The 22477-nt window shown below is 38.8% G+C and overlaps 1 protein-coding gene across 1 annotated transcript in view; it reads left to right on the top strand.

Annotated features, from left to right (window-relative positions):
• Window positions 1-22477, top strand: part of HMMR (hyaluronan mediated motility receptor) — a 41448-nt gene that overhangs the window by 1193 nt on the left and 17778 nt on the right. Inside the window, 12 exon segments of the mRNA XM_047782950.1 lie at window positions 2811-2909; window positions 3901-3983; window positions 8295-8342; window positions 12531-12612; window positions 12615-12653; window positions 12656-12717; window positions 14009-14095; window positions 14186-14286; window positions 16679-16753; window positions 16885-17063; window positions 17954-18102; window positions 19983-20197. Coding sequence (XP_047638906.1) covers window positions 2811-2909; window positions 3901-3983; window positions 8295-8342; window positions 12531-12612; window positions 12615-12653; window positions 12656-12717; window positions 14009-14095; window positions 14186-14286; window positions 16679-16753; window positions 16885-17063; window positions 17954-18102; window positions 19983-20197 — 1219 coding nt within the window.

Raw genomic sequence — 22477 nt, forward strand, 5'->3', positions numbered from 1 at the left:
GCAAATACCTATTATCTGTTGTTTTTATTGATAAAAAGATGGAGACTTGTTTATTATATTTGCTCAATGTTATGCAATCCAGATATCAGAACTGGGGCCCCCAAACCAGCCTTCTCAAACCATGCTGTGCTCTTAACCACTGCTGTGCTTTAATTAAGCACAGTAACCAGGAAGCCTTAGATGTCGTTGGTAAGGCACTTACCATTTAGTGGAGATAACTGTATGCAGGGATTTTGCTGAGGTCTTCTGGCTAGATCAGATTTATCTTTCCAACAGCCAGGTGAGGCAGGTACTGATATTGTCAACAATTTACAGATGAGGAAACTAAGAGTTTTTACAACCAAACTGAGCAGCCTGTAATAAACCTTAACATCAAAACTCATGACTCATCCATCATAATGTATACTTTTTAACAGTCACTCATTCCACCTTAATTTCTATCAGCTAACTTGCAAATGGAAATGAGGCCAAGTGAGCAAATGCATTAGCACAAGCTTTTTTTTTTTTTTAATTGAAAGGCTCAAGGACCATATACTTTCCTAGACATTCAGAGAACCTCTTCTAAGTTCTGTTAGCAGTGTGTATCTTAGGAGAATTTTTTTTTTTTTTTTTGCTTTGTAATAGATTAGACTGGTTTTGCCAGTTACACAAAACTTCAGGCTCACAGTTTCAGAAGTAGTAATATATCATTTATTTGAGGCTTAGTATGTGTGTGAGGCACTGTAGTGATTTCTTATAAAACTCTAGTAATCCTAACAGCTGTAATATGAGGTAGATTTTTTTTTTATTCCTGTTTCATGAATGAAGAATCCATCTCAAATAGAAATAATTTTCCAGGGGTTTTAAAGCTAGACTGGAAAAGGGGAGAATATAATGTTCTTATCCATCATCTCCCTATGACTACAGAGTACTTGGCACCAAAGCTGTTGATTGGCAGACAAAGGTGGATGTGGATTTGACCCTACTGATTACTATACAAAACCCTATTCCCATTCCCACATTCCCTGTGACTGTTTTCTTTGCCACACTGCCAGATTCAACCCTGAGCTAAATACTGAGGATACGGATATGATTAAGACTGTCCCTGGAGGTCCTATCGTGGCTCAGTGGTTAACTAATCTGACTAGGAAGACGATGAGATTGTGGGTTCAATCTCTGGCCTTACTCAGTGGGTTAAGAAGCCAGCATTGCCGTGAACTATAGTATATAGGTCTCAGACATGGCCCAGATCCCGCATTGCTGTGGCTGAGGCATAGGCCAGTGGCTACAGCTCCGATTAGACCCCTAGCCTGGGGACCTCCCTATGCCATGGGTGCTGCCCTGGAAAAAGACAAAAAGACAAAAAAAAATTCTTTTAAATAAAAATTTAAGTTAAAAAACAAAAGAAAACACTGTCCCTAACTTCAGGCAGTTTTGTCTAAGGTGGGAGATGGATAAATATGTTATTATAAGCCATTACAAAACTACAGGAAATTCTGTGATAGGAACAGTACACACAGGCTGCTGTGGAATGAAGGTTTCTAGCTTGATTTGGGGATTTAGAGAAAACTGCAAGAGGCATCATCTGGGCTGAGATCTGAAAGAAGAGGCAGATCTCAAGTCAGCTATGCATAAGCACTCTGAAATGCCTTTCATTTGGGATTCCAGTTACATGAGTTATACAGTATGAAGTGCTGGAACATAGAAATATAGTGACATTTGTACTTTGCATAACATGACTTTATGAATTTCCTGATGTATTGATATTAGACAGAGATGGATTATCACTAAATTTTTATTCTAAGCCAAATCTTAAGGGCTAGGCATTTTCAGTAGCTTCATTTCTTAAATCTAGTGGTTGTTACTCCGGTGAATCTCTTTAAGTAGAGTTGATTCCAAATATTTTATTTCTTATGTTCAAACCTTAATAACAAATCTGTGTTGCTTATTCTTACACAGTGTTCATCCCAAAACTCTTTGTTGTTTTGCTCAGTTACCATGCTCCTTTGACCCAACTGAAGTAAAGGTCATTTGGGAAGATAATGATACTGTTCTTCCCAGAGAGGCATAATTTATAATATCAAATGAGTGCTATTTTTACATTTGAAAACAAAGCAATTTATTAATGGCATTTTTACATTCGTATTACTCACTGTAATATGATTTTTTTAAAAAAATTGAAGTATAGTTGGTTTACAATATTGCATTTGTTTCAAGCACACAGCACAGTAATTCAGTTATAAATTTTTTCCAGGTGTTCCCGTTGTGGCTCAGTGGTTAATGAATCCGACTAGGAACCATGAGGTTGTGGGTTTGATCCCTGATCTTGCTCAGTGGGTTAAGGATCCGGCACTGCCGTGAGCTGTGGTGTAGGTTGCAGATAGGGCTCGGATCCCACGTTGCTGTGGCTCTGGCATAGGCTGGCAGCTACAGCTCCTATTCAATCCCTAACCTGGAAACCTCCATATGCCGCAGTAGCGGCCCAAGAAATGGCAAAAGGACAAAAAAAAAAATTTCCAAATTATTTTCTATTATAGGTTATTATAAGGTATTGAATATAATTCCCTCTGCTATATAGTAAATCCTTGTTGCTCATCTATTTTATGTATAATAATTTGTATCTGTTAATCCCAAACTCGTGATCTGTCCCTCCCCCTCTTCCCCTTTGGTAACTGTAAGTTTGTTTTTTGTGCTGTGAATCTGTTTCTATTTTGCCTATCAATTCATTTGTATGAATTTTTAGATTCCTCATATAATATCTGTAAGACATGTTTTAAGTTAAGGTCCTAAGTTATATTAGATGAGGTTTTAATGTTTTATGTCTCCTCTAGGTTGTGCACCATCACCAGGCGCTTATGATGTTAAAACTTCAGAAGTATTGAAGGGACCAGTATCCTTTCAGAAATCACAAAGGTTTAAACAGAAGAAAGGTAATGGATCCCTAAATAAAATAATAGTCATATGATCTTATAAATTTTCAAGTTAAGAATAACAGTGTTTAAGAGTTCCCCTTGTGGCCCAGCGGAAATGAATCCTACTAGGAACCATGAGTTGGCAGGTTTGATCCCTGGCCTCACTTAGTGGGTTAAGGATCCAGTGTTGCCATGAGCTCTGGCATAGGTCACAGATGCGGCTCGGATCTGGTATTGCTATGGCTCTGTTGTAGGCTGGCAGCTGAAGCTTCGATTAGACCCCTAGCCTGGGAACCTCCATATGCCTCAGGTGCGGCCCTAAAAAGCGAAAAAAAAAAAAAGAATAATAGTGTTTAAAATTAAAGATACTAGGAGTTCCCATCATAGCACAGCGGAAACAAATCCAGGAAGCATGAGGTTGCGGGTTCAAAACCTGACCTCTCTCAGTGGGTTAAGGATCTGGCATTGCCATGAGCTGTGATGTAGGTTGCAGATGCAGCTCCAATCCCAAGTTGCTATGACTGGCATAGACTGGCACCTGAAGTTCTGATTTGACCCCTAGCCCTGAAACCTCCATATGCCACGGGTGTGGCCCTAGAAAGACAAAAAAAAAAAAAAATTTAGTAAAGATACTACAGTATTTCAAGAAATGTGACACTACAGCTACATTTGAATTTTCTTTAATTGATAGTCAACTACAGAATAATACTCTTATCATTACACGGCTGTATAACCAGGAAAATTAAGTAAGACACATAGATAATGTAGTTTTCCTTTAATAATGGCATTAACCCTCTATTGGAGGATACTAGAGGGAATATTAGGAAAATCAGGAAGGTATTAGATGTGTAAAAAATATTGTGTAACTTATTATTTGAATATGTACAGTCAAGAAAAGAATAACTTTATATTGCTTCACTAATAGTTGCTATAAGAAATTTGGGGATTGTGTTTAATCTGTGGTTCAAACATGTAAGCACCAACCATGATCTGTACAATTTGTTTACAGCAGAATCTCAACAAAATCTTAATGTTGACAAAGATACTACCTTGCCTGCTTCAGCAAGAAAAGTTAAGACTTGGGGATTAAAGGTGAGGAGCTCTTACATTCTAGCTCTAACATGATATCAACTGTATCATGAAAACATTTCTGAAAGTTGTCGTATTGACTAGAATGAGCTAAGTGATAAATTAAGGCTATCAGTAAACCTATAATCTAGTAAAACATTATTAGAACTCTAGCAAGTGTTAAACACCTGCCTATGTCATTACTAAATATGTTGTGTTTAAATGTGCCCTAGTTCAAAATTACAACATGCTGGATAAATTCTATTATACCTAGTAAGCCTTTAAAAATAATGCAATGCTTTGATTTGTTACCATCATTTGAATTGTTCTGATTTGGGTTTTTTACTTGTTTTGGGAGAAGGGTAAATATTGATGAAGAAGAAAGAAAAAAACACTCTAATGCCTAAAAGAATTTTCCTACTCAGAAACTGCCAGAGTGGTAGATTAAATTCTTTTTTTTTGTCTTTTTGTTGTTGTTGTTGTTGATGTTGTTGTTGTTGCTATTTCTTGGGCCACTCCCACGGCATATGGAGGTTCCCAGGCTAGGGGTCTAATCGGAGCTGCAGCCACCGGCCTACGCCAGAGCCACAGCAACTCGGGATCCGAGCCGCGTCTGCAACCTACACCACAGCTCACGGCAACGCCGGATCATTAACCCACTGAGCAAGGACAGGGACCGAACCCGCAACCTCATGATTCCTAGTCGGATTCGTTAACCACTGCGCCACGACGGGAACTCCTAAATTCTTAATAATTTCATGTTATTATGGCTTTTGCAGGTATTTCCTATTACTGTTTCTATATGTTCGTAAAGCAACTTGTACATTCTTAAGGAATTGCACAAATTGATATTTTAATGTGAAAAAAGGTTCAGAGTTGGAAAACCAAAAGTACAGGTTAAGTTTATTCTTGTTCATTCATTAGGCAGTTACCTAAGTCTCTTCTATAATAAAGAGCTGTGTTGTCCAGTATAGAAGTGATCAGCAGAGTTCCCGTTGTGGCTCAGTGGTTAACAAACCCAACTAGGAGTGATGAAGTTGCGGGTTCCATCCCTGGCCTTGCTCAGTGGGTTAAGGATCTGCTGTTGCTGTGAGCTGTGGTGTAGGTCACAGACGCAGCTCAGATCCCGTGCTGCTGTGGCTCTGGCGTAGGCCGGTGGCTACTGCTCTGATTAGACCCTTAGCCTGGGAACCTTAATATGACCCGGGTGCGGCCCTAGAAGAGGCCAAAGTGATCAGCCTCATGTGGCTATTGAGCACTTGAAAGTGAAGAATAAAATCTTTAATATAATCTAATTTAATTAATGTATATTTAAAAACTGAACTGACACTCAGTTCTGTTGTTGGGAAAATTAAATGTTTTGGAATAACAAGTATGTGAATCTACTTTTTCATCTGCATGTTTTATGAAATCTAAATATAGATATGTCTTTTTTTTTTTTTTTTTAAGCTGCATCTATGGCATATGGAAGTTCCTGGGCTAGAGGTCAAATCAGAGCTGCAGCTACAGGCCTACAGCACAGCCACAGCAGCACTAGATCTGAGCCACATTTGTGACCTATGCTGCAGCTTGTGGCAACACCAAATTCTTAACCCACTGAGCGAGGCCAGGGATCAAACCCACGTCCTCACAGAGACTATGTCAGATTCCTAATCCAATGGGCCACAATGGGAACTCCTAGATAGATATTTCTAATGAAAATTTAACATCTGAATTGAGAATGTACTATGAGTATAAAATGTACAGCAGGAGTTCCCGTCGTGGCGCAGTGGTTAACCAATCCGACTAGGAACCATGAGGTTGCGGGTTCAGTCCCTGGCCTTGCTCAGTGGGTTAACGATTCAGCGTTGCCGTGAGCTGTGGTGTAGGTTGCAGACACGGCTCAGATCCTGCGTTGCTGTGGCTCTGGCATAGGCTGGTGGCTACAGCTCCGATTCGACCCCTAGCCTCGGAACCTCCATATGCCGCGGGAGCAGCCCAAGAAATGCCAAAAAGACCAAAATAAAATGTACAGCAAATTTTGAAGAGCTAGTACGAAAAATATAAGATGTTATTAAAATTTTACTTTTTAAATATAGCTAGTATAAAATGTGAAAATATGTACATGGCTTGCATTATATTTTATAATATAATGAGGATTGATAAAGACACCCTTTACTTAGAAATTGATATAAATTTCTTGAATTAGAACACTGCAAATCAGCTATAATAGAAAAAATAAAAATCATTATTGAAAAATTCCTTGAATTAATTGGAGAAGCAGTTCTGAAATTTTGAGTTAATTATAGAATTCATAAATCATCCTAGAAAACTAAATTACATAAAGGCCCCAAATAATAGGCCTTCCTTGATAGAAAATGCCATTAGCTAGGAAATTAATAAATATGAGACTGATGTGATCCTTCCCCAACTTAAAAACTTATAAAACACATTTCATTCAAGATATTAATGACTTTCTTCCATTTTTAGATGGAAAAGTTAGATGTTTTGTTTTTGGCCATTATTTCAGAAAGGCTTTTGGATATAAAAAGATGTATAGGAGTTCCCGTCGTGGCGCAGTGGTTAACGAATCCGACTAGGAACCATGAGGTTGCGGGTTCGGTCCCTGCCCTTGCTCAGTGGGTTAACGATCCGGCGTTGCCGTGAGCTGTGGTGTAGGTTGCAGACGCGGCTCGGATCCCACGTTGCTGTGGCTCTGGCGTAGGCTGGTGGCTGCAGCTCCGATTAGACCCCTAGCCTGGGAACCTCCATATGCCGCGGGAGCAGCCCAAGAAATAGCAACAACAACAACAACAACAAAAAAGGCAAAAGACAAAAAAAATAAAGAAATTAAAAAAGATGCATAAAAATCATATGTGTGGAGTTCCCATTGTGGAACTGTGTAATGAACCCAACTAGTTCCCATTGTGTAATGAACCCAACTAGTATCCATGAGGATGGGGATTCAACCCCTGGCATCACTCAGTGGGTTAAGGATCTGGAGTTGCCTCGAGCTGTGGTGTAGTTTGCAGACCTGGCTCGGATATGGCGTTGCTGTGGCTGTGGTGTAGGCCAGAGGCTTCAGCTCTGATTCAACCCCTAGCCTGGTAACTTCCATATGCCACAAGTGCAACCCTAAAAAGAAAAAGAAAAAATCACATCACATCTTATTTAGAAAAAGGCAGTAGGTAGATCAGAGTCAGTTTGTACTTTTTAACTTTTTCTTTATTTCCTTGCATTTCTGGGTTTTGGTGGGGTTTTTTTTCCATCTTTGAGATCTAAGTTTAAGTTGATTTCTCTGAAAGTCTTTTTTTTTTTTTGGAATTCCAGTTGTGGCTCGGTGGGTTAAGAACCAACATAGTCTCCATGAGGATGCAGGTGCAATCCCCGATCTTGCTCAGTGGGTTAAGGATCTGACATTGCCGCAAGCTGCAGCATAGGTAGCTCTGATTCAGCCCCTCACCTGGGAACTTCCATACGCCATAGGTGCGTCCTAAAAAAGAAAAGAGAGAGGTTTTTTCTGAGATAGTATAATTAAGTATCCAGAATATATTACTGTTTAACATTAGAAAAGAGGACATATTCTTTTCACTGCACTTGTTAGCAAACACCTAATCTATTGGGATAAAAACGTTCAAGCCTGCAATATTATAAGATTTTAAGAGGAGTTCCTGTCGTGGCGTTGCAGTTAGCGAACCCAGCTAGCATCCATGAGGGCGTGGGTTTGATCCCTAGCCTTTCTCAGTGGGTTAAGGATCCAGTGTTGCTATAGCTGTGGCATAGGCCAGCAGCTTCAGCTCTGATTCAACCCCTAGCCTCCATGTGCCGCAGGCAAGGCCCTAGAAAGACAAAATATCAAAAAAAAAAAAAAAAAAAAGGTTTTAAGAACTTTTTCCTTGGGTTCCCATCATGGCACAGTGATTAACGATTCCGACTAGGAACCATGAGGTTTCGGGTTTGATCCCTGGCCTTGCTGAGTGGGTTAAGGATCCAGCATTGCTGTGAGCTGTGGTGTAGGTCGAAGACTCTGCTTGGATCCCGCATTGCTGTGGCTCTGGTGTAGGCCGGTGGCTACAGCTCCAATTAGACCCCTAACCTGTGGCCCTCCATATGCTGTGGGAGCAGCCCTAGAAAAGGCAAAAAGACCAAAAAAAAAAAGGAAAAAAAGGAATTTTTCCTTCATTTGCTAGATAAGTCAGCTGCAAAATATTTAATAGATTCAGTGAAATGTTTAAAATAGAAATTAACCATTTGGAACTTTTAATGTTTCCTGATGGCTAAAAATCAAATTTGGCCATGGTGTTTGTGGCACTTAAATTTAATTATCACTGTTTTTGTTTTGTTTTTTTTTAATAGAAAGAATCTCAAAAGAATGATAAAGATTTGAAGACATTGGAAAAAGAGGTAAGCAATACTTTCAACTTAACTGAAAATAAGTGCAATAAAATGGAAAGAGAGTTAAAAAACAAGGATTCTGTTGCCATTTGAGGAGTCATATAGTTAGGCATACATCCAAATCAGACCTATAGGCTAACCAATCCTTGGCTTGAATACCATATTTTTTACCTAGTTGTCAGTGTGGTATGCCATTCGTTAGCATGCTAAGGGACCGATTCAAGATAATCTACTTCAAGAAAAACTGATAACTACAAAATCCATATGTTAGTTTATTAACTATACATGAATCACATATTTACTCATAGCCTGCACTCTTCCTATATGCTAATCTACTTGTTAAGACAATAACTAGCTAGAGAATTGCTTGGTGGCCATGAAATCCTAGCAGGTTATTTGAATTGTGTTGGAGTTGTGCTAACCTAATGCATCCCATAGGTACCTATGCAAACCTATAGGTACATGCCTTCCTCAAGGATAAAACGACCTTGAGCTCTACTGTCCATTGTAGTGAGTGACTATTCAATAAAATTAGGAACTCAGTTCTTCGGTTCCACTCATCACATTTCAGGTACTCAATATGCACTTGCGGTGAGTGGCTACCATACTAGATAGTGCACTTCCACCTTGGTAGAAATCTCTATTGAGTAAAACTGAGCTAAAAAACCTGCTTACTTCCCTAAGCAGGACTAAGCTGGTCGCTGCCAGCTTTGCTTTTCTGGCAGTCTTTTTTTCTGTTTCCATTGCTGACCCACTCTTTCTGGTAGGTATATTCGTTTCACATATTAAAACTTTCCGTTGACTATAGTTAAATGTTGACTTAGGACCAAGAATATGTCAAGATAATTTTGCAAATTTCTGCCCTTGTTATTCTGATCCTTTTTGGATTTATTTTAATAATACTGGCTCTCATTTTATTTAGGATACTTGCCTATGATGCATAGTTTATTACTTAGAGATGTAATAATGAGTCCCTCTGAGTCTCTCTGAGATAGCTGGTGCGTGAGTGGCAGTGCCAGAATTAGAACTGGTCATTTGGGAGTTCCCATCGTGGCGCAGTGGTTAACGAATCCGACTAGGAACCATGAGGTTGCGGGTTCGGTCCCTGCCCTTGCTCAGTGGGTTAACGATCCGGCGTTGCCGTGAGCTGTGGTGTAGGTTGCAGACACGGCTCAGATCCCAAGTTGCTGTGGCTCTGGCATAGGCCGGTGGCTACGGCTCCGATTAGACCCCTAGCCTGGGAACCTCCATATGCCGCGGGAGCGGCCCAAGAAATAGCAACAACAACAACAAAAAGACAAAAGACAAAAAAAAAAAAAAGAACTGGTCATTTGTATCAGTTATTTAACCTTTTAGAATAGAAATTCTTGGCAAATACAGCTCTATTTTATTTAAACCCCACAGTATTTGTTGTTTGATTGATTTGAATTGTCAATATTTAAAGGTAAAATTTCGTGCAAAACAAATTCAGATTTCTGATTTCTATTGCAAAATTAGAAGATCTGGCAACACAGTTTCCACATTGCTGTCAAGGGCAAAAATTTGCTAGGGTTGTGCAGAGTTGCCTGCATTAGACCTCCACATTTGTTCAATCACTCCTCACCTGGCTCTCTTTATATATTTATTGTATCTGCTTGGTCATGTAGGCATTTGAGTTTACAAACCCGTTTTTGGAGCTTAAGCTTCTTCAACTGAAAAATGTATGAAATAGATAATCTCGACTTTTTTTTTCTGCTTTATGCTATGCTATAAACACTGGTTATAAACCACTAATATAAGCATGCAGACTCGTTTTTTTTTTGTTTTTTTTTTTTAGGACCACACCCATGGCATATGGATGCTCCTAAGCTAGGGGTTGAATTGGAGCTGCAGCCGCTGGCCTGCACCACAGACACAGCAACTTGAGATCCAAGCTTCGTCTGTGAGCTTCAACACAGCTTACGGCAATGCCAGATCCTTAATCCACTGAGCGAAGCCGGGGATGGATCCCGCATCCTCATGGATACCAGTCAGGTTCGTCATCACTGAGCCACAGGGGAACTCCAGCATACAGACTCTTGTGGTACGGAATCTTAAAGTTTGTTCAGTCCCTAGCATCTAGTTCACATCTGTTTATATAAGTGGTGCTTGATACATTTTTGGTTAAGCAATGTTGTCATAGAATACTTGGGTAGGCGGTCCTGCTGTGGCGCAATCAGATCTGTGGTGCCTCTGCAGCACCAGAGCAAAGGTTCCATCCCTGGCACTGTGGGTTAAAGGATCCAGTGCTGCTGCTGCTGTAGCGTAGGTTGCATTTGCAGCTCAGATTTGATCCCTGGCCCAGGAATTCCATATGCCACAGCCTAAAAGGAGAAAAAAAAAAAAAGAATACAGAGGTTAGTATAAATACAAAGCCTATAAGAGTAGAAAATACTTTTCATGTGACTTAAGAGCTGTGCTTTCTTGATACTTTTATCCCCAGTAAATATTCTATTTTGGTAAATGTTTTATGCAGACTAGGAAAAGACTGTATATGCATATGTTGGATATAGTGGTCTATATGTCAGTTCAAGTTGTTTAATACTTCATATCTTTATCTGTACTGACTTCTTTGCTTATTCTGTTAGTTACTGAAAAAGGTACTTTTAAACTTGCAGCTCTGGTTTAGTCTCCTTCTGTTTTTAATTCTGTCCATTTTTGCTTTGTATATTTTGAAGTTATGAGATTACTTTGTCGTGCATAGCAAATTTAAGACTATGTCTTCCTCTTGGAATAACCTTTTAACCATAAAATCATTTGTTACTAGTGATACTTACTAGCAATATTTTTTGTCTTAAAATCTACTTTGTATGAATTAACAAGGTCTCAGGCCAGGGATCAAATCCAAGCTGCAACTACAACCTATGCCACAGACCTGGCAATGCCAGATCCTTAAACCATTCTATTAGGTCAGGGGTCAGACCCATGCTGCCACAGAGATAACACTGGATCCTTAATCTGTGCCACAGCAGGACCTGCCGGCTTTCTTTTGTTTAATATTTACATGATAAATCTTTTCTGATCCCTTTATCATCAATCTATGTCCTGTTTAAAGTGCATGTCTTGGAGTTCCCGTGGTGCAGTGGAAACAAATCCAACTAAGAACCATGAGGTTGCAGGTTCAATCCCTGACCTTGCTCAGTGGGTTAAGGATCTGGCATTGCCGTGAGCTGTGGTGTGGTTGTAGACACCGCTCGGCTCTGGCATTGCTGTGTCCCTGGCGTAGGCCAGCAGCTACAGCTCCGATTAGACTCCTAGCCTGGGACTTCCATATGCCTCAGGTGCAGCCCTAAAAGGACAAAAGACAAAATAAATAAATAAAGTGCGTGTCTTGTAAAAATCTGGGATCATTTTTCTTCAGCCTGAAGAACTTATTTTAGTATTTCTTGTTGTTCTACTGTTGACCAATACCCTCAGCCTTTTTTTCCCTCTGAAAATGACTTTTTGTCACCTTTATACTTAAATGACGTTTTTACTGGAAGTAGAATTTTACATTGGGAAATTTTCCCCCAATATTTTAAATATTGTATTGTCTCCCTGGCTTCCATATTTTCTGTTGATAAATAGTGTTTTTGGTTTTGGTTTTGGTTTTTATCTAGTAATTGCAGCAGGAATGATGGCTCACTGATGCCTGCTACATCCTACCTAGAAGCCCAGTTTTTCCTTCTTGGAAATGAAAAAGCTACTTAACATTTCAAGCTATAATTTGAATTCATATACTTGGAACTAGAGAAAAGAAGAACTCTTATAGTTGGAAATACCTTAAAAGTGATTAAACAGTTTAATTATATCTGGAAGTTTATGGCACTTCAAATCCTCTGTTCTTAAAATGTTTACAGATTTTCAGATGTATCATAAAGTAAATATGATTGCTCAAACATCTAGTGAAATTAGGAGTTCCCATTGTGGCTCAGTGATAATGAGTCTGACTAGTATCCGTGAGGACTTGGGTTTAATCCCTGGCCCTACTCAGAGGGTTAAGGATCCGGCATTGCTGTTAACTATAGTGTAGCTTTCGGGCAGGGCTCGGATCTGGCCTTTCTGTGGCTGTGGATATCTAAGAGCATTGTGTCACAATTGGAGATTTTTCTAGAACTTTAACGTTTTTATCATTAGTAGCATCTAGTTACATGGGCAATAATCAGTGAACTATTTGTTCATCACCTTGTTTCTGTCCAGATTCGTGTTCTTGTGCAGCAACGTGGTGCTCAGGACAAGCGTATTCAGGATCTGGAAGCTGAGTTGGAGAAGATAGAAGCAAAGCTAATGCTGCTGTCAGGGAAAAAACATCTCTTTCTGCAAGTATGCTTCACTGGAAAAGCAGCTTATTGAATTAACCAGGACTAATGAGCTACTAAAATCTAAGGTATTTGAACCTCATGATAATATTTAAAATTGAATAAATAATAAAAATGGGTATTTTAGGCCTCGGTTAGTCATTTTCCTTTACTAAATATACTTTAAATGTTAAAGCTAATTCCAATAGGAATTATTATTGCATCTTTTTTATTATGGTACCTGGTACATAAGAGGTTATAAACAAACAAGTTTACTTTTTGTTTTAATATCTGACATTTTTCTCACCCTCAAAGTCAGGCTCAATAAATAAGGCTGTTAATAAAATTTGCAGAATTTACATCTGGAAGTATCTTTAAAGATCTTTCTCTGAAATAAATAGTAGCATAATAATAGGCTTCCATCTCAAATCCTTTGGGAATGAAGTGAGAAGTGAATAAATTTATACACTAAATGCATTCAGTACATAAATTTTGTTCATCAATATTAATATACTAATAGATCTTAAAGGGCTTAACGTGATCATCCTGTTGTGGTTGTGTGTGTGTGTGCGCACACGTGTGTGTGCATGCACCACACCTGTAGCATATGAAAGTTCCTGGGCTAGGCGTCAAATCAGAGCTGTGCCAGCCTAGGCCGCAGGCACACCAACACCGGATCCGAGTCAGTGACCTATGCCACAGCTTGCAGCATATGCCAGATCGTTAACCCACTGAGTGAGGCCAAGGATTGAACCCACATCCTCATGGACATTGTGTCGGGTTCTTAACCCACTGAGCCACCACGGGAACTCCAATCATCCTGCTTTTTCACAGAAGTAGAAGGAAGCTGTCAATCACTGTTCAGCTTAATAAGAGTCATTTATTTAGGGCCTATTATGTGCTGGGCTCTCTGCTTACAAAGGGAGTGAGGATGCATAAGAATTAAGCATGGGAAGAATGCAGATTCCCGGGTTCCCCTCAAGGAGATTCTGATTTATTAGGCCTGGCATAGACCCAATTGTCTGCTTGTTTCAAAGTAGACCAGGCAGTGTAGATATATTTTGTTAAGTAAACACACTTTATGAGATTCTCTTCAAGAAGGTTGCTTTAGAGCCTTACAGTGGACTTTCCGGCTTATAGAGATAAGTGACCACTGTAGCTGATTTCAAAAGTAAACCAGAAAGTCACATGAAGGAAAAGGAGGAACAAGGGCAGTGGTAGTGTCCACCCAGTAACCCTAGTATTGTTTAAAGGCTGTTTTCTCTACCAGAGTATATCACAAGCAAATAATAATCCCAGTAGTAGATGGAATAATCAGTATTTCGTGATTTTTTTATGTCAGTAGAAAATATTTCTGAATTTTTTATGTGTTATATTTAGTTTTCTGGAGATAGTAACCAGAAGAATATGAGAATTCTAAGCCTTGAGTTGATGAAACTTAGAAACAAAAGAGAAACAAAGATGAGGGTGAGTGATACCTTTGATGACTTTGCTGTGTCTGCATCTAGGGATCTGAAAAATTTCTCATTTCCTAAAACAGATATTTCTGTTATGTAGAGTATGATGGCTAAACAAGAAGGCATGGAGGTGAAGTTGCAGGTCACCCAGAAGAACCTCGAAGAGTCTCAGGGGAAAATAGCACAACTTGAGGGGAAACTGTGAGTGACTAAAAGGAAAGGGAAACTACCTAACCTAACCAGTTCTTGATTTACTTTTCTCACATAGCTATTATTTACTGAGACTTTAACCTTCCCTCTATACTTAACCTCATTGACTGCCTCTACTTGCCCGGTTTTTCTTCATCTTTGACAGCTGACCCGTAATCATTCCCAAACTGTACTGAAAAGATGTCTATCTTCTGTATCGAGGGTGAGAAAAACCTCATAATCTTTGTAATAGAATAATTTTATGGGAGTTCCCGTTGTGGCTCAGTGGTTAACGAATCCTATTAGGAACTATGAGGTTGCAGGTTCAATCCCTGGCCTTGCTCAGTGGGTTAAGGATTTGGCGTTGCCGTGAGCTGTGGAGTGGGTCGCAGATGCAGCTTGGATCCCGTGTTGCTGTGGCTCTGGCGTAGGCTGGCGGCTACAGCTCTGATTCAGCCCCAAGCCTGGGAACCTCCACATGCCGCAGGAGCAGCCTTTTTGTCTTTGGCAAAAAGACACCAAAAAAAAAAAAAGGAATAATCTTGCGGTGGTAGTCAGACCAAAACTAAGAAACATTGGTATAGAAATCTGTAATTAATCCATAATCCTAGCCTTCTTCTTATTACTCAGCTATAATTTACATGCAATAAAATATAGATCATAGTATTCAGTTTAGTGACTTTTAACCATGTATATACCTGTATAGCCACCACCCAAACAAGAGAGAGAATATTGCCATCCCCTCAGACTGTTCCTTCTAGCCTTTCATGCTCCCCTGCTTCTCCCCATGTCATACCCCACAGCCCCATAATCACTTTCTGACATATCATTATAAATTATTGGGCCTTTAGGGGGATGTTTATCACTCTGTGTGTGTGTGTACACATGTATATGTGCAGCTTTTGTTTAACATAAATTTTTTGAGATTCATCTATACTCTTGCATTACAATTTTTTCCTTTAATTTCTGAGTAGAATTGCATTATATGAATATATTTTCATTTGTTTCTTATTCTTCTCTTGATCAATATTTGGTATTGATTAATACTTGAGTTTCCATTTCTGACTATTATGAGTATGCCTTTTCGTAGACATAGTTTTTATTTCTCTGAATAAGTACCTGGGAGTGGAATTTCCAGGTCCTCCGGTTGTATGTGTATAATGAAGACTCAAAGTGGTTGTAACCATTTTACACTCCCACCTTGAAATGTATGGTGGATCCAGTTGTTCCATATCCTCACCAACAGTTGATGTTGTCTGTCTGTCTGATTTCAGCCCTTCTAGCTGATATGAAGTAGTATCTCACTGGTGATTTTAATTTGTTGCTATTGATATTGAGCATGTTTTACGTGCTTATTGACCATTCACATATATCCTTTAGCCTCCTGCCCCTTTCCTCAAACTGGCATATTTAGAGGAGATAAACACAGAAGTAACTGAGTATAATGCACCCCGGAACAAAGGCTTTATGGTACACAAAATGCGATTTTGTATGTGTGTTTTGTGGGGAAACTAGGAAACTACAGAGAAAAGATTTTTCTGTAACACTCAAGTGTTGTAGATAATGACTCTTATCATAGCTCTTTTGTCAGAATATATTTGAGAGTTCCATGGTGGCTCAGTGGGTTAAGGATCTGGCATGGTCTTTGCTGTGGCTCTGGTTACAACTGTGGCACAGGTTCAGTACCTTGCCCAGGAACTTCCACATGCCGCTAATACAACAAAAAAGAAAAGTTTATATTTGGAATGCTTTCTCACTCAGAAAAACTTGGAGTTCCCACTGTGGCTCAGTGGAAACGGGTCTATCTCTTGAGCACTAGGACTCAGGTTCCATCCCTGGCCAGTCACAGTGGGTTAGGGATTCGGCATTGCAGCAGCTGCAGCATAGCTCACAACCGTGGCTCAGAGCTGATCCCTGTCCCAGGGACTCCCTATGCCATGGGGCAACCAAAGAATAAGAAAAAAAAATGAGTCTTCTATTCACATGTATTAAATTGTCAACTCGAAAGATCTCATATTAATGGTTAAGAGTTTGGACTCGGATTTTCCATCATGGCTCAGTGGTTAACGAATCCGACTAGGAACCGTGAGTTTGCGGGTTCAATCCCTGGCCTCTCAGTGGGTTAAGGATCCAGTGTTGCGGTGAACTGTGGTGTAGGTTGCAGATTCGGCTCGGATCCTGTGTTGCTGTGGCTGTACCGTAGGCTGGTGGCTACAGCTCTGATTAGACCCCTAGCCTGGGAACCTCCATGTGCCACAGGTGCAGCCCCAAAAAAGACAAAAGACCAAAAAAAAAAAAAAAAAGAGTTTGGACTCTGGAGTCTGCCTGTCTGAGACAATGGTAAATAGTACAGAGTGTGCTTTATGTGTGATTATTGTATGTATTAATAATCGTATTTTTTTAGTGTTTCAATAGAGAAAGAAAAAATGGATGAAAAATCTGAAACAGAAGAACTCTTAGAATATATTGAAGAGATAAGGTAATATGAATAGTTTTAAATTGGACCTTATTTGTTGACGTATAATGAATACATCATTTCCATCACTTTTTTAGTTCATGTTCCCTATGCTTAGGTAGATATGCTCTTCAACATAATTTGTTTTAATGCAGTTGTGCATCAGATCAAGTGGAAAAATACAAGCTAGATATTGCCCATTTAGAAGAAAATCTGAAAGAGAAGAATCATGAAATTTTAAGCCTTAAGCAGTCTATTGAAGAAAATGTTGCTATGTTGTCTAAACAAGTAGACGACCTGAATGCTAAATGCCAACAGCTTGAAAAAGAAAAAGGTATTTTCCTGTTTATAGTTTCACTTTCTCTAAATAAGGACTGCCTAAAATAATTTTTCTAAGAAGACTTTTCTTTTTTTAGCTTTATTGAAGTGTAGCTGATTTTTCCTTTAATTTCTGCTCTACAGCAAAGTGATTCAGTTATACTTTTTTTTTTTTTTTTTTTAAAGGCTGTACCCGAGGCACATGGAAGTTCCCAGGCTAGGGGTCGAATCAGAGCTATAGCTGCAGGCCTACACCACAGCGACAGCAATACCAGATCTGAGCTGCATCTGCGACCTACACCTCAGCTCACTGACAATGCCGGATCCTTAACCCACTGAGTGATACCATGGATCGAACTCGAGTCTTCATGGATATTAGTCAGGTTCATTATCCTGAGCCATGACAGGAACTCCCTCTTCTTCACATTCTTTTCCATTATGATTTATCGTAGGTTTTGAATATAGTTCCCTATGCTATATAGTAGGATCTTTCTGTTTATCCCCTACAGTATATTTTTTAAAGTATTACTATGTTAAAACAGCTTTCAAAAATGATTATATAAACAACAAAAGTTTTGTTCTATGTATGGGAATTTTTGTCTTTTATACTGTTTGTTCTCTATTTCAATATATTGCTTGTCTTGATTGAAATATGTACAGTTCTTGACTTCCTCATTGGGTGGCCATTTAAAATTGGTAGATAGATGGAATTAGGTTTGGGGATTTTATTATATAAAGCATATACTATATTACATAGAGTAATGAAACATATTTCAGAGTCCCCCCCCTTTGGAAATACTTGATCTCTGTAACATGGTAAATGTAGCATAGTAGAATATTATGAGAATCTGGGTTTCTCAAAGTTAATATCTAATTACAGCATTGTTAACTTTTTCCCTTTTCTAGGAGACCTCATCAATAGGGACAGATGTCGGGATGAAAATCTAAATTCTGAAATACAAAATTTAAAAGAAAGGTCTAACCTTGAAAGACAAGAACATGAAGAGCTACAACAAAAAGTATTGCAAATTGATTCACTTCTGCAACAAGAGAAGGTAGCTGACTATAATACAAAAAAAAAAAAAACCCTAGTGCTTCTTTTAGGTCATAGATTTCCCTATGTATCGGGAAAACTTTACATTAAATTGTATGTATCCTTTGCTCCAACAATTCCATTTTTAGAGTCTTATCCTGAAGAAATAATCATGCCTATGTGGTATGTTTAACTGATATTCACCACAGGGCTATTGATTTTGTGAAAAAAGTCAAGCAAGAGTTGAAGCGCAGTAAGGAAATTGGTTTTTGTTTTGTTTTGGTTTGTTTGTCTTTTTGCCTTTTCTAAGGCTACTTCCCACAGCATATGGAGGTTCCCAGGCTAGGGGTCTAATCAGAGCTGTAGCTGCCAGCCTACGCCAGAGCCACAGCAACGCAGGATCTGAGCTGCATCTGCAACCTACACCACAGCTCACGACAACGCCGGATCCTTAACCCACTGAGCAAGGCCAAGGATCAAACCTGCAGCCTCATGGTTCCTAGTCGGATTCGTTAACCACTGCGCCTTGACGGGAACTCCTAAAAGAGTATCGACTTAGATAAGAAACAAAACTGACAGTTTTTAAAGATTCAAATTACGTAGAAAATATTTTGTGTATCAGTGAGAAAAAAAAGATAATTCGTTAGAAAAATGGGCGGGAGTTCCCATTTGTGGCACAGCAGAAATGTGCCACACTTAGGTCACAGACATGGCTCCAATCCTGTGTGGCTGTGGCTGTGGCTGGCAGCTGTAGCTCTAAGTAGAACCCTAGCCTGGGAACCTCCATATGCTGCAGGTGTGGCCCTAAAAAAAAAAAAAAAAATGGCATAGGATGGAAATTGATAATTCTTAGAAGTAGAAATTCATATAGCCTATAAACATGAGAAATGCTCCACCTTACTAGTAATTAGAGAAATGGAAATAATTTTTTTTTTCACTTAAAGTTAGATGCGAACATTTGAGGAGTTCTCTTATGGCAGAGTGGGTTAAGAATCTGGCGTTGTCACTGCATTAGCTAGCTTGGACCACAGCTATGACAATGCCAGATCTTTAACCCACTGCATCACAAAACTCCTCAGCAACCATTTTTATCATATTTTAACTGATCTTTACATACACAGTGTATATCATTTAAGTTTTTAAAAGTATATGAATACATAGAAAATATAGTGTACCAAACTAGTAGTTATCTCTGATATGGGAAAACTAAGATGGGGAGTAATCAAGGCAATTTTCACTTTTTTGTAATGTCAGGATTTTTTCACAATGGTGATGTACTTATATTTATTCATTGGTATTTACTTATATAACTTTAAAGGGGGAGGAAGTGGGAGGGACAAGGAGTTTGGGGTTCATAGGTGCAAACTATTACATTTAGAATGAATAAGCAATGAGGTCCTATTGTGTAGCACAGGGAACTATACCCAATCTCGGGATAGAACATGATGGATGATAATGTGAGAAAAAGTATCAATATATGTATATATATGACCAGGTCCCTATGCTGTACAGCAGAAATTGACACAACACTGTAAATCAACTATACTCTAATACAAAAATAAATAAAATATGTAAAAGTCATAGAACTCCTTTTATATAATATCATATGAGAAAAATATGTGATAAAAGCCAGTTGTAGAATGTGATTTTAGTTTGCTAAGAAGTGTGTGTGTGTTGCATAGGAAAAAAGACTAAAATAACATTTACCACAATGCTAAAGTGTAGAATAGAATCCATGACAAAATGAATACATCTCTCTAATTTTCAAGTTTCCTTGAGGCTCTTGAATTTAGTGTTCATTGCTATACTTCTTTATTTGTCCTTAGAAAACCTCACAAATTATTAAATTACCTATTATCAAAACCTTTCAAATTATTTTGATGATTTTCTGTTTGTATGCAGGAATTATCTTCTAATCTTCAGCAGAAGCTATGTTCTTTTCAAGAGGAAATGATTAAGGAGAGGAATCTCTTTGAGGAAGAATTAAAGCAAGCACTGGATGAGCTAGATAACTTACAGCAAAAGGAAGAACAAGCTGAAACCCTGGTCAAGCAGTTGGAAAAGGAAGCAGAATCTAGAGCTGAAGAACTAAAACTCCTAGAAGAAAAGCTGAAAGGGTTTGTATTAATAGCCCTTCATGCTGATATATGACTTCAGATGCTAAAAAGTATTTTCTACTACACTCACTCAGGATTCTCACACCAGTCATGTGAGTGGTGAGGCTGGAATTAATTTTACGGGTAAGGAACAGACACAGAGAGGTAAATAACATGCACAGGAGATGCATGCAAACAAGTATGACAACCAAAGTCAGAAGCCCTGCATGTTGTTTGTTTAAGGCCCGAGGTTTTGGGGTTTTTGGCTTGTTTGTTTGGCTTGTTTCAGTCCTTTTGGGGCCACACCCATGGTATATGGCAGTTTCCAGGCTAGGAGTCAAATTGGAGCTGTAGCCGCCAAGTACGCCACAGCCACTGCCACAGCAATGCCAGATCCAAGCTGTGTCTATAAACTACACCACACCTCATGGCAACGCCGGATCCTTAACCCACTGAGTGAGGCCGGGAATCGAATCTGCGTCCTCATGGATGCTAGTCAGATTAGTTTCCACTGAGCCATGGCGGGAACCCCAGGCCCAAGGTTTATAATTAAAGAATGGTTTAACAAACAGCCAAGAGTTGGGGCTCCTCTACCACTCTTACATTTTCTAAAATTATTGGACATTAACATTACAATAACAGATTAAGAAAAATACCTAAAATCTAAGATTCTCACCCTTTAGTAAGAAACATTTCCATTTTTGTCCATATGTACATCAGTTTACATAGCATAAGCTATACTTTTAATTACGTCTTTTGAAGGAGCACAAATACTTCAGAAGAAACAATTAAAGAGCAAAATGGGAAAAAACATCCAGAACTGGAAAACATTCAAAATAAAAAATTTTATCATTGAAAGTGAAAAGCCTAAGAAGAGCTCATGCTTTTTTTTTAAACTCCAATTTCATATTGTTTTCATCACATTATAAGTCCTACTCTACTATATTTAATTAAAATATCCAGGTTGATTCTTGAGTTCAAATTGTAAACAGATATTTGAATCCTTAGGATTTTTCATATCTGTAGCATATATGGAAGTTCCCAGGCTAGGGGTCAAATAAGAGCTGCAGCTGCAGACCTATACCACAGCCACAGCCACACCAGAGCTGAGCTGCTTTTGCAACCTACACCACAGCCTGCAGCAACAACTGATCCTTAACCCACTGGGTGAGGCTAGGTATCAAACCTGAATCCTCATGGACACTATGTCGAATTCTTAAGCTTCTGAGCTTCAGTGGGAACTCCGAATCCTTAGGATTTTAACAATAACAAATTTTCCTGGAAGGAACCACAGACTAGACATGAACCTAAGAACTATCATTTACCTCTCAACTGTATCTATCTCTTGTTGGATACTTTTGTTATTAATCCCTTTTCTGTTTTCTTTAGTGATTGGTAATTAAAAAAACAAAACAAAAAAACCACCAAGATTATATTTATGCCTGCATTTGTGGGAAATTACACAAAAGTGTTATTACAAGAGTATAATTAGGGGGAATAATTCTATACTGCAGCCAGTCTCAGGGACAGGCACTTTAAGAATCTTAAGGAGTTCTCGTGTGGCTCAGTGGTTAACGAATTCGACTAGGAACCATGAGATTGCGGGTTTGATCCCTAGCCTTGCTCAGTGGGTTGAGGATCCGGCGTTGCCGTGAGCTGTGGCGTAGGTTGCAGACGAGGCTTGGATCCCGTGTTGCTGTGGCTCTGGCGTAGGCTGGTGGCTACAGCTCCGATTCGACCCCTAGCCTGGGAACCTCCATATGCCACTAGAGCGGTCCAAAGAAATAGCAAAAAGACAAAAAAAAAAAAAAAGAATCTTAAGTAGATGATGTCAGTTTTGGAAAGAAAGATTAAATAATCATTCTAACTCAGAACTCAGTCCAGAAGTCAGGAGATAAAGATTTTATTTCTTGATGTGTTAACTAGTTGTGAGATTCTGAGCAAGACATTCTTAATTGCTTTAATTTTCTATCTCATTCAATATAAAAAGGAGTCTTATAAGATAATTTCTAAAGTCCTTTACTGGCTTAAGAGAGAAATTTAGAAGTTGATAGTGGCTCCTCTAGAGGGCGGGAAAGAGAATATTTTTATTATAAACTCTTTAGTACTGTTTGATTGCTTTTAGCTATGGTGTACATTTTTAAATCCTATCATTACAGAATGAATTTGACCAAGTGTTTGTCTTGTCTCAGTGTCCACTTTATTCTGTAAGTGAATAATGCTTCTTCTTTATAGTTTTTAGTTACATATGTAATTCTTTAAAAATCTCTTATAAGCCCATGTTCTTACAGAAAATTTGTA

This window comes from Phacochoerus africanus, chromosome 1 (genome assembly GCF_016906955.1).
Source record: "Phacochoerus africanus isolate WHEZ1 chromosome 1, ROS_Pafr_v1, whole genome shotgun sequence".
Taxonomy (NCBI): Eukaryota; Metazoa; Chordata; class Mammalia; order Artiodactyla; family Suidae; genus Phacochoerus; species Phacochoerus africanus.